Raw genomic sequence first — 13,373 nt, 5'->3', positions numbered from 1 at the left:
CCTTCAATTGACACTCTTTCCGGTCTCCTCTTTTGACTGGTTCGTAAAAAAAGAATCCAACCCATAGAGCAATAGCGTGAGTTGGCATCGTGGTAAGATATCCGACAGCCATCTCGGAGGACTGAAGTTCAAATCTCGGTCGGGGAATTTTTTTTCCGTTTATTTAGCTTTTTGTGGGAAAATCGAATCGTTGGAATCTTGTCATTGTAGATATATCGCCTCCAACTTTGTAGCTATTTGCTATTTTGGTGAGTTTAATACAATCTTTTCATCTGGTATATTTGTTTGAATAATTCTGTTGTTCCTGTGTTATACCATCATAAATGTTTGCTGGGAACATGTTTGCATAACATACTTATTTTGATATCTTTATATACAACTTATACATCCATTTATAAGAAAAAAAAACTGCGAGTTTTGAATATTCACTGCGATAAAATATTGATAAAAAGACTATTTTCGTCATTTGTTTATTTGGTAGTTTAAAAATTATCACCAAAATAACTCTTTTAAGAACCTTTCTATATAAATTCATTTCATAAATGAAAAAAACACACATTTTGGAAAAGAAAAAGTTAAAAAAAATTTCAAGTTATCTACAATTTTTTCCTGAGTATTAATGATTCTCATTTTGCTGAAAAAAGTGTTTGTTAATAATTGACATGAATTCAAAACTGAATATTTTATTATTTTTCTGAAGTATTTTCTGAATCATGATTCAAAAATATCGAATTATAATTGATTCTTGTTTGTATTCTTCATTTCCTAAAAATTTATTTAATTCTAAAATAAGCTTATTGGACGCTTTTGGAACTCTATTTTTAATTAAATAAATAGTAACAATTTTGCAACGAATAATTTGTGAAAAAGTTAAAATCGTATTTTTTCTTCATGCACTCAATATTTCCCAACTTTGTGTATATTTTTAAAATGAAATAAAAAATATTGATTAAAGCCTTAAATTCTGATAGTTATTACTAATTTTAAATAAATAATCCAAATCAGTTCTTATTGAAGTAACCGGATTTTCAGATTTAGAGGGGATTTAATTATTAAGCTGGATTTCTACTTAAAATTTCAAATATTTTTGTGTGGATGAGATAAAAGCAGTATCGGCGATAGAATTGGTGTGAATCTTGAAATTCAGCCGTGTTGATAAGAAATTCCGAATGTTCAACTTGAGCGATCTTTCCTGGGAAAAATTAAAATAAAGGCAAGTTTTTAGAGAATGGAGAATGGTTTTTTAAGACTGTTCATCATTATTAAAATCGAGATAATTGCTCAAAATACATATATGAGATTCTTGCAGCCAAAGGGGTATAAGTCCATAAAAGCTTATGAAAGACGTAAAGTATCGCAGCAAACGTGTCTTCGAAGGTTAAAAATTATTTGTTAAAAGAAAGTTAATTTCGAGAAAACACATTTTTATTTTGATGTGTTCTGTTATTTGGCATATGTTTATCTAAAATTTATATTTATCCACAAAACGTAAAAGTATGGAAATAAAATTCTAAAAATCTGAAAAAATCATCAATTGTAGCTTTAGTTATAAAGAATCGTTTGAAATTATTAAAACAAATTCGATCAATTTTGCATTAATACCTCTTTGGCTCTGAGGGCCTACGTCGAGGCAAATACAATCAAAGCTCCTAAAACAAACATCCTAAACAAAAAAAAATTTTTTTTGCGGAGGAAAATGAAATTTATTTCAGTTTTTGAGAGATGTACTTTTTTGTTTTTCGTTTACTGATATTATGGAAATGTCACCAGAGTGAACTTAATAGATTCTCGTAGGGCCCGAGGGAAATCACCCAACGTTCCAGTGATGGGTGTGTTACCTGTGATAGACTTGGACTTAATGTTTTAAATCTACCCTTTCTTTCAAGCTATTGATCTTGTTCAAGAATGCTTTTAATTTTTCATAATTCCCTATTTATCTTCTTTTCTCTTCAGAAAAGTGATGAAATAGACTTAAACAAACAATTGCAAACAAACACATGCAATTTGGCTCCTTAAAGCCTAAGGATATAAGCCCTTTCAATTAAAAAAAATATACAAAATAGTTAAAATAGGAAATAAAAGTATTTTTACCCTTCATTTTGAAGTTTTTCATTTTTCTATTGAAATCATTTTCAACAGGAAATGGAATACACGAAAAAATTTTTTTTTAAATTTTCGTATTTTCTTACATAACACATATCTGATGTGAATTTTTAACTTAATGAAACAATCAAAATTCGAATATCGTAACCATTAAGAAGGTTCCAATGTTGAAAAGAAGGATTGAATAATTTGGTTGCAATTTGAATATCTTTTTATAAAGGGCTGATCACATACCACGTGGGCAAATTAGAGGAAGGGAGGGGGAGGGAGTTGAAAATGTCCACGCTTGTCCACGTAGAGGGGGTAGCAGTTTGAGTAATGTCCACGTGGACATGTTCGCCTAATAATGATATTCGAAAATTGAATATGTATAAAATATAAAACTTTTACTTCAAATATAAACTTGAGATTAATGTTCTGCATTAAATTATTTAAATAACACACAAAAAATTCGCTGGAGTCCTCAATATTCGTTTATTTATCAAAAACAAACTAAAGTTTTCCAGCCTTAAGTTTAACTATATTATAGACTCACATTTTTTAAATATATGAATACAAGATGTCGCTGGAAAATCAAGCAACCCAGCGCTTCCCTTTTTTGAATATGCACTAAAAATCAATCTAGGAGTGGAGGTTTCCAAAATGTCCACGATTGTCCACGGAGGGGGGAGGGGGGTAAAAAAATCTCATTTTCCTGGCCACATGGTGTTTGAAATAATAGAGTTTCTTTTTAAATTGAAGAAAGTTGCAAATTACATGATTTCGAACAAATACATAGATATAGTTTAAGGAAATCTTCTTGTTTTCTTCTACATAAGCGATTTTAAAATAAACTTCATGAAAGTTATAGAAGTCTATAGAGAAAAAAATATTTGAAGTATTTCTAATAACCAACCATGACTTTTTCAAATGTGTCATTCTGTATGAAGAATTAGTAGCTCAACAATTGATGCAAATAAAAAATACATAACCATTTGATCGTGTAAATTAAGGCATTTGAGGGCAAATTAGTGATTAATTTCAAGTTGTCTCTACATTTTATTATGTAGCTCAAATGTATGAAAGATACATACATACATATGTACAGTGAGGGGCAAAATAAAGTGTCCCAAATATTTTATTTTTTCTTTTATTTTTCTGGTTAAAATTCAACGAAAACACATCGTAATCATTTTTTAAAATATTGTTTATTATGTTCTTTTCAATTTTTGTTAATGTTGCGCTGATAAAAAAAAGAAAGTTTTTCTGATAGAAAAAAAAAACAGTAGATATTCCAAAAAAAAACGGGCAAAATAAAGTGTCCAACTCAAAAATCAATATAATTTCGATAAGTTTCCATCGCGAGGCCCCTTGAATTTGTTTGTTTTGTGTATTTTGACGTTTCATAAACAACTGGCTTGGCTCTGGAGTATTCAAACAGGTGTCTTCATTCGAATATGTTGTAAAATATGGAGAACGCATAAATTTCTGGTTCCATTCCGTTGTCCATCCGGAAACTTGTTGTTCGTGATGTGAATAACGGTCAAACGCACCGAGAAGTGGCCAAACACTACAAAATCAGCAAGACAGCGATATCAAAAATCATGAAGAAGATGAAAACGTTCGGATCGGTGGTGGATCGCCCGGGAAGAGGACTGAAGCCTGAGACAGATACCAGAACGGACAAGAAAATCATTCTTGAAGTGAAGAAAAACGCAATAATAACGATCCGGCAGATACAGGAAGAGCTCCAATTTTCGGTATTGCGTCGTACTGTCCGTCGCCACATCCATGCAAAGGAGTACCATAGAAAGATCGCAGTGAGAAGGCCTTTCATCAGCCAGGTGAACAAGGCTAAGCTGCTCAAGTTCGCCAAGGAACACGTCGATAAACGGCTCGAGTAGGGGAGAATGAGGATACTTGATCCCCGGGGATACTTGATTTCTTAGCTATATCTCGAAACAGGAATGTCTTACAAAGATCAAATGTTCTAGAAAAATGTGCCAAAATGAGCGAAACAACAATGTTTGTAGTTTAAAATGTTTTAACAAAATAATTGTTTGAGTGATTGAACTTTGTTTGAAAAATTTCACAAAATGTAACTTGAAGATCTTTTTTCATCACTTTCAAATGTTCCTTACTTGGGAAAATTATGAAAAAAATATTTGTTCCAATGTATCAATCGCTCGAGCGTAAAATGAACTTCATAATGCCATATTTTCAAAGTAATGGAAAACTCTCAACTTTTTTCAGAAAAAGTTTTCTAAAATGTTGATTATGGGTGCAATTGATCCCCTAGAGTTGGGTACAATTGATCCCCCTTCCAAACGGCATATTCTTCTTTTGAATTGATCGTTATGATTGCTGATTACGAAGAGCTAATATTTATCCAAAAACTAATATTTATCGAACAATTGTCCTAAGAAAAGAGCAAAAATAATTAATTTTCTCTTAATTATATAAAATAGCGCCTTTAAGTATGCAATGTTATTAGCGCTGAGACAAAGTTATAGAATTTTCTTCTTATGTCTGCTATAAATTGTGAAATGAGAACTAACTTGACCAAAATATTCAATTAACATTCTATCTTGGGGTTTTGTTTGATTTTTATACAAGGATTAGGGCTTCCTGAATAAAAGATCAAGTCTCCTTCAATAGGGGATCAAGTCTCCCCTAACTTAAGAAAAATCGCAATTTTTTTACTCCCACGAAAATGCTTCTAGTTCTTCAACGGGTTCAAGTATCGTTCTAATTTTTGGAGCATAGAAACTTGAAGTTACAAGCTGTGAGATCTAAGTAAGCATCGTTTGCTTGAAGATGTGTTTGGCAGCCGCTCCCGAAAATTTTCAAAATCTTTATGGAATTTAGAAGGAAAAAATAAAAATCTCAATTTGGAGGAACACGAATTTCAGTGAAAGTTATATAAAACAGAAAACTGATAAAACTCGGAAGGTCGATTGTGATAAACAGAATGTCTGCAAGAAAAAACATACAAATCCTGTTGGCTGCTGAAAGTTTTGATTACCTGTGGTATTAACGTCAACCTCCGGAAGTTTTGGGTGAGATCAATCCATTTTTGTTTTTCATAATGATTTTAACTTTACCAACTGAACATTATCAAATCCAACATAACTATATGAAGCGTTTGGCAGGGAACTCCACGCTTTATTCCTCCCTTGTTCCTGTATCTTTTGCGTTTTACATCTCATGGTTGGCCTGGCCGTAGTAGTATCTGCAATGCATGTTCTATGTACCAGATACTATGTTGAAAAGAAAAATGAAGAACGCAAGTTTTTCATTTTCCAGGATGCATACAAGTATTGGCCATGTTGGTGTTAGAAGAAGAAGAAGAAGAAGAAGAAACTTGAAGTTACAAGCTGTCAGAAAATGTAAAAGACGGCGAGTTGCTAAATTTTTCCAAAAAGATATGGTGAAAATTAGAAAAGGGGATCAGGTATCCCCACTCTCCCCTACTGGAAAACATTGTTGTGGGCCGACGAATCCAAATTCGAGCGGAAGAAGCGGGATCATATGTGGCGCAAGTCGGGTGAGTAGCTCCAAGACCGCCATATCCAAGGAACAGTCAAGCACGGAGGAGGTAACGTGATGGTGTGGGGGTGCTTTTCTTGGGGTGGGGTGGGCAATTTGGTAAAAATTGACGAAATCATGACAGCTGAGTCATATTGCAATATCTTGCGGGAAAACCTCGAGGTATCTCTCATTAAGACGGGCCTCGAAGAACGCTTCGTTTTACAGCAGGATAACGATCCGATGCATATGGCCAATCTGACGAAGTCATTTTTCCGTTCCTGTCGCATCAAACCCCTTGAATGACCCCCACAAAGTCCTGATCTGAACCCCATCGAAAATCTGTTGGCCATCCTCGATGCTCTGATTTATAAGACTGGTGTGACAAATAAAAATACTTATTTTGATGCCCTGGAGCATGCGTGGGAAGAACTCGACCCACAACACTTGCACAACCTTGTTGAAAGTATGCCGAAGCGCTTGCAGGAGGTGTTGAAGGCTGAAGGAAGCCATACCCATTATTAAATCGTTCTTGTTTGCCTTCAGTTTGAATTTTTTGAAGCTGTACTTATCTGGACACTTTATTTTGCCCCTATTTTTTTTGGAATATTAACTGTTTTTTTTTTCTATCAGAAAAACTTTCTTTTTTATCAGCGCAACATTAACAAAAATTGAAAAGAACATAATAAACAATATTTTAAAAATGATTACGATGTGTTTTCGTTGAATTTTAACCAGAAAAATAAAAGAAATTGAAAAAAAAAATACTTTGGACACTTTATTTTGCCCCTCACTGTATATGGTCAACAAATCCGAATTCAACACAAGTTATTTGATAATAATATTTCAGGGAATTGCAAGCTACAGCTCTTTTAGTTTGGCGGACCGATTTTTTTTTTCAATCTTAACCTTTAAGTGGTTAATATATTTTTTTATTTAACAGACACCTCCACGAAGAGGAAAATTTTGAAAATTTATAAGTACTCCTTTTAGGAAAAATTCTAAGATTTTATAGAAATTCCAGCGTTTGTGAGTATTTTGTAACTGTAAGACTTTTTTTTCATATAGGTAGTTGTTTGATTGCGTGAGTTAGCAAATCAAGCAAATGTGTAACAGAACGTGCCGGCATGTACAACAGTCAAACGAAAGTCAAAAACAAAACAATGAAATCAGCTGAATTGTGGTGATGGGAGGAATAAAGATGGATATGGATGCCGAGAAACCGGCAGCCCCACATGGGCTGGTGGTGACCGAAGTAAGAGAGAAGAGGAGAGATTTTTTTTTTGTTTTTGCTGAAACGATGAGTTATGAGCTCAACAGAAGGCCGTTCAAATCTATAATGGAACATCAAAGTTTCAATAAGAACTTAAAATTTGGGGTGAATAAAACGAACTTCAGCACATTGATTATGCTGATTAAGCTGTATTTGATCCTTTCAACGAGATTTTTTGTTACTTGGGTTATTACAATGACTTGACGAACGAAACTGAATGAAGATTAACTCTATTCCACCACTGAAACCTGCGTTGGTTACTAATTTCAACTAGTCAAACAAATATAGATTTAATTAAAATAAGCCTTTTTATAACTCACGAATGCGATGTTTTGCTTTATTTGCTTACCATGAAATTTCTTCTTATCATAATATTTAAATCACAACTCATCATACAACGTTTCTTTTTTCTACCATCCAGACGCCTCCTCCTCCAACGAAGCCGTCCATCTGCAACAGAGACTGAAGAGCCTTAGCTCGGAACTGGTAACTTTAAGGAACCGACTGCATACCGGTGGCCAGGGAACGACGCCAGGCACAACTCCCGGAGGTCCCAACGCTGGAGCCGGTCCCCTCGGAAATACGGTCGTTTCATCAGTGAACGGAACCACCTCGACACCAAATGCAAACCCACAAACCCTCGGTGGTCACGGGACGACCACAAACCTCGTCACATCCAACAGCAATGCTGGGCTCAACCTTTTGGCGCAACATCTAAGCTCCGGAGCCAACAACAACACCGTTAGCAATGGGAACACCTTGAATAATAAGGTAAATTGGTCGTAAATTATGTCTAATAATATGTTTTCGAAGTGGGACTTACTTTGGTTATCGGGATCTTTGTATTTTCCCTGATATACGTTACTATTTTACGTTAAGTGTAAAACATCACTTTCATCTTTTTTATTCCGCAGAATCACATGATAGTGGCGTCAGCCCAGTGCATACCGACTAGTGGCACCAATGGAACCTTAAATCACTCGACGGCCAACGTGATACCGCTCGTTTCTCCAAGAAATACCTCAATACCATACCCTCTGCCACACAACAACAGTGCGATACTCCATGGAGGTAAGTGCATTTCAATCCCTCTTAAATGCAATCTTAATACAGAGTGTTCGATAAGTTCGAATACAAATAAAAATCACGATCGTTTAAAAAACTTTTCATTCGAAAAGAAAGGCAATTTGTTAATGATTAATCTCAACATTTGTTATTATAAGAAATTTAACCCTAAACCGTTATAACGAGCTTCAAAGATTCCTCAGTTGAAATGTGTCAGTTGAAATGTGTCTTCTCACGATCTCCCTGATGAACGCATATTTCACGTCCAGATGCTTCATTCGCTGATGGGTCCACACCTCCTTCATATACTGGATCATTACCATTAACTTGAAAGGAGTGCTAACCACACCCAATTCACAAACGTTTCGTTGACCACGAAATAAGATTTCCGAAGTTCATGTAAGCGTAGCCTGATGTATATTTTCAATCATCGGAGTCGTTGGCTCCGGTTTCGCGTTTCTTGCGTATACCAACGCCGTATCGGTCGAACCTCGAGGATATCGCAGAATACCTGCTGCACAAATACCTGGTCTTTATTATGTCGCCAGTTACTACAAACAACCAAACAAATTTTAAACGGCTGTTCGGTGATAACTCATCATCATTCAGCTTCTCCAGCGAACATTCGTGACAAGCGGTTTTCCTACGGGTTTGCAACTGGCCATACTGCAGAACCTTTTCGACGAATCTTGATTGCTAAATCTCGATGATACTCTTGGTGAAGTCTCGTTTGATGTTCATTTCCAAAGGAAGTCTTGACCAACAAGAGATCCTTCATCTGGAATAGCGTTGCAAGTTTAATTCTGATCCAGATAACCTCTGAAACGTCCTTTTCAGCTATCAGAATGATAGTGAGTACTCGTTTGCATGATCAATAAGCAGTCACTCTTCAACGGATAGAAACCAAGCTTTCTTATCTCGTCGTCGATTCGCTGGTTCCACTCACGACCCTTTTGTTTCAAGCCGTACAGGCTTTTCTGTAATCGACCTGCTATTTGCCGACGGCATCGTTTGGCAACTGCATGAAGATAACCTCTTCTAAATTTCCATTCAGGAATGCAGTTTTGACGTCCATCTGATGAACGACCATGTAGTATTCTTTCGCCATCTTGACGACCGGAGCGTATGTTTAACAGAAGTCCAATTCTGGTCTTTGAAAACATTATTTCGCGACCAATTGAGCCTTGAAGCGACCATCATTCTCCACTGTGATCACCCACTTTGACTAGATGAGTTTCCGTGGGTAAAAGCTGACCAGTTCTCAAGTCTTGTTTTCCTTCAAGGCTGTCAAGTCCTCGTCGATGGCGATCTGTTAGGAATCCCAGTGGTCCCGGCACTTTAGTTCAGTGATGTTCTGAGATAGCTCCTCATCAACAACAGTGGCGATGTTAGCCACGTAGCACTTGATTGTTCCTCGAGTGCGCTGACTTCGTCTCAGGGCCGGTTCAGGGATGACGGAATCTTCTTAATCATCGTCATCGTCTGAGAATTCCACGCTGCTCTCGTAGTTGCTCTTGCCGTTATCGTCAACAACCACACTACTAACCCACAGTGTGATCGAGATCAGCAGGCACATCGGCTAACTGCTCAGATGTGTTTTCAGTTGTTGGTACGTCGGCTGACCCTGCAAATGTGTTTTCGGGTGCTCGAACATCGATTCATCAAATTGGCTAACCGCTCAAATGTGTGACCTCTGGTGGGTCTGTGACAGTATTCTCGATGCCCTAATCTGATACAGCATTGTCTCGCACTAACTACAAAACGCTGGTTTCATCGAAGACCACGTTGCGGTCGATAAAACGGCTCAAACCATTCCAAAATTGGCACCCGTTATTCGCGTAACTAACGAATACCAGACGTTTCGATTTTGAATCGAGCTTTTGCCGCTTTTCCTTCGGGATCTGTGAGTTAGCTGGACAACCAAAAATACGCAGCTTTGGCCTCAGACTTACATCTGGTTAACCATCTTGTTAATGTTGTCATTTTGTTAACCACAAGACCCCGTGTTGGTGACCGGTTCGTCAGATAGGCAGAGCACTAAACGGCTACGCCCCACATACTTTTCGGTAGGCTACTACCATGTATCATCGCCCTTGATTTATCCATCAACGTTCGGTTGGCTTGCTCGCTGACGCCGTTCTGCTATGGAGTGTACGGGACCGTGAATACCATCTTAACTCCTTTCTCAGAAAACATTGTTAAGATTCGTTGGAAAAGTATTCAAACCCATTAATGCAACGCAGCTTGCCCAACTTCTGACCGAATTGTTCTGTTGTCATACTGTTTGAAGCGCTCGAACACCTTGCTTATGTGCTTCATGAGGTTGACGACCATGAAGTGTGTGATATCGCCGATGAAAGCGACGAAGTATCGAAATACATCGAATGTCGGGACCTCCATGTATCCACACACGTCCGAATGAACAAGGTCGAGCGGTCTACCCGACTGAGGGTTGTGAAATTGGTTGGTTGCTTGCTTTCCTGCCAGACAGCTCTCACAAACAGCTTAGTTTTCCATCTTCGCTAGAATATGACTGATACCCTCAACCATATCATCTCTTTTGTATCGCTCCAAAGCCAAGATGTCCGAATCGCATATGCCACTGTTTGTACTTCGGTTGGCTTCCGAGTAAGGCTACTGCCTTCTTCAGGAGTTTTCCTTGAGCGAAAACCTACCCTGAAAACTCACTTGCTGACCTAAAGTAGATTTTCGTTAAGCTCTGTACAAAAGTACATCGAACTGTATAATTGGAACAATAGATTTCCCAACTACACTGCTAAAACGCATTGTTTCAGTTCGTTTGGCTTTCAAATACTCGCCAGTCTTTGCTTTAGTGTTAATGTATGGCTCTGCCGGATTTCTGACATCAACCAACAGGCTCTGATCTCGAACCATGTATTGCGTCATCACGATGACTTCGAGAATTGGGTAGGATTGGTAGCATGGGACGGTTTTAGTTGCTGGTGACTAACCGTAGCCCAAACAACCTCTGCCAACGATCCAGGAACTGCTTCCATCTGCGCTCGAGCATGCTAACAGCAATGCATAACCAGAGCACGAGAGCAACCCGCTCGGCTAGCAGCTCCATTTCCTCCAGGTGAACCTTTGCGCTGTCCGATTGCGGATCCAGAGACCCCGTATGTCACAAATTGTAACGCAGCGACATACTCCCCTACAAATATTACGTAACGTTTTGCAATACCCAGTACGCAATACGCCCCCTCAAATTCATTTTTGGATTAACTCTGTTTTTCAAAATTATTTTTAGTTGAATCGCCGTTTTTTAACTTTAATTTTCAAATATTAGGGGAGATGAGGGCATAATGGGCACCTTAAGGAAAATGCTTATTTAACCATAGAGAACAGCTGTAATATGTGAATTACATCATTGTTTCGTGTTCCGACACTCAAATAGTCTATTGCCTAATTGGATGAAACTTGAAAAAGTAGATAAAAACGTTTAAAAATGCATTTTAAAAAAATTTTGCCGAAAGCTGAAAACCAGTCACTGTAGAGGCATAATGAGAAACCCCCCGAGGCAGTATGAGCACCATTAATGAAGGCATAATGAGCATTTTCTGCCGGGGAATCTAGCAGCGAATTTGACTCGATGAAGTCAATTGAGTAATAGAGCTACAGCTCAACTTGTATCGTCTGACGATTTGGCCTATTGGTTAGATGTCGGAGAGATAATCAGTAGGCTCGAGTTCGATTCCTGGTGGAGGTGATTTTTTTTTCTTCATTTATCATTTATGATCATGATTGCACTAAACGGTAGGAGGCGTAGATTCATCAAACAAAGCAAAAACAAAATAATCTAGGTCTGTTTGTAGAATTCAAAGAATTAACACATGTTCATACATTATGTTTCTGGTGTTTTGTTTGACGGATGATGCTTTGATGCTATTAGCCGTAAATGTAACAATAAAAAAAATCAATCATGAATGGTATGTGCAAAAAATAAAATCCCCTCGGACAGGAATCGAACTCGAGTCTACTGATTACCTCTCCGACATCTAACCAATAGGCCAAATCGTCAGACGATACAAGTAAAGCTGTAGCTCTATTATTCAGTTGACTTCATCGAGTTGAATTCGCTGCTAGATTCTCCGGCAGAAAATGCTCAATATGCCTTTATTGAAAGTGCTCTGTTCGCCTCTAGTGAACAAATTAAAGTAAAAACGCGTTTTACAATTGATTAAAGTGAAAAATCAAAAATTTTATGATGCTGAAAATTTAGAAACAATGTGTAGATCATGTTGCAGTGCATACATTTCAGATCAAGATGATTTAAAGGTCATAAAAGCTTATTTGGTGGTGCTCAAAAATTATAATATTTTCGTCACTTGAGAACCTAGCTGGTTATTATTTAATATTTCTGTAAATATGAAAAGGATATTTCTTTTTTGGTGAAAAATTAATACTATGGGTAGTACGAAACAAGTCCTCATGAAAATTTGTTTAAGAAAATACGTACTTATGTAGAAAAATGGACTTCTCATTATGCCTCGGGTGCTCGTTATGCCCTCATCTCCCCTACAAATCTTGCCTAACAGACAGTAAATGTTTATAAATTGATATGATTGGAATAAAACTTTCCATCACATCGTTATAGGGATCATCATTTGATTGTTAATTGTCTCTCAACATTTAAATATTTGATCGTGGAGATGGAGACGAGATATCTCGTACAATGAATGAATGAAATAATAGAATAGGAAAACATTAAAAGTGTTTCAAATTTAAAATTGAAAGGATATTCGAATAAATTTAACAAAAAACTTTCCCGGCTTAGATTTTTTTTTCACGGTCCTTAAGGTGTTCAGGAAGTTCTTTCCAAAAGAACTCAAGCCAGTTCCAATCACTTTGGAGCTCTCAGCTCTTAAATATTCCTGGGATTACTTATTTTATATAAGTGCTGGCAAAACTTTTGATGACTAAACCACATGGAGAGAGTCCAATGGAAAAGTTTTTAAAAGGAAGTTATCGTTACGTTACACTTTGCATTCTTTTTGACAGTAAATATTGTTCTTCTCATATATTACCTTATAATTTTTTGAAGTTTATTTTCATTTAAAAAAAAAATACGAGTCCAAAAACACCAACCAAAACACCACCAACGTGGAGATGGCTAATCATTACGATAGTTTCTTTTTATTGCCTGTTATTTCGGTTGGAAAATCCATTGATTACTGAAAGTTTCATCATAATAGAATTAGTTTGTAGAATAATGTATAGAACATTCAAACTTTTCTATTTAAATACCACCTTATGAAACTATTATATTGTTTCTTCGAAAAAGTTAATTGGGTGATACGCTCTAAAAGGGTTGTTTGACTTGTTCGTTGAGACATGTAAGTTATGTCGATAAAGTTCTTTTATCCTGATCTTACTTTGACGTTCTTTTGATGTTTCGATAAAGCAG

The 13,373-nt window shown here is 36.7% G+C and overlaps 1 protein-coding gene across 1 annotated transcript in view; it reads left to right on the top strand.

Annotated features, from left to right (window-relative positions):
* LOC129742248 (myosin-G heavy chain) overlaps positions 1 to 13,373 on the top strand; it is a 513,355-nt gene that overhangs the window by 267,665 nt on the left and 232,317 nt on the right. Inside the window, exons 7-8 of the mRNA XM_055734123.1 lie at positions 7,305 to 7,654; positions 7,798 to 7,954. Of these exons, the coding sequence (XP_055590098.1) occupies positions 7,305 to 7,654; positions 7,798 to 7,954 (507 nt within the window). The remainder of the gene's footprint in view (positions 1 to 7,304; positions 7,655 to 7,797; positions 7,955 to 13,373) is intronic.

Source organism: Uranotaenia lowii, chromosome 2, assembly GCF_029784155.1.
Source record: "Uranotaenia lowii strain MFRU-FL chromosome 2, ASM2978415v1, whole genome shotgun sequence".
In the NCBI taxonomy this organism is placed as follows: Eukaryota; Metazoa; Arthropoda; class Insecta; order Diptera; family Culicidae; genus Uranotaenia; species Uranotaenia lowii.
Note: the sequence above shows the minus strand (reverse complement) of the source record. Positions and strands in the feature narration are given on the sequence as shown.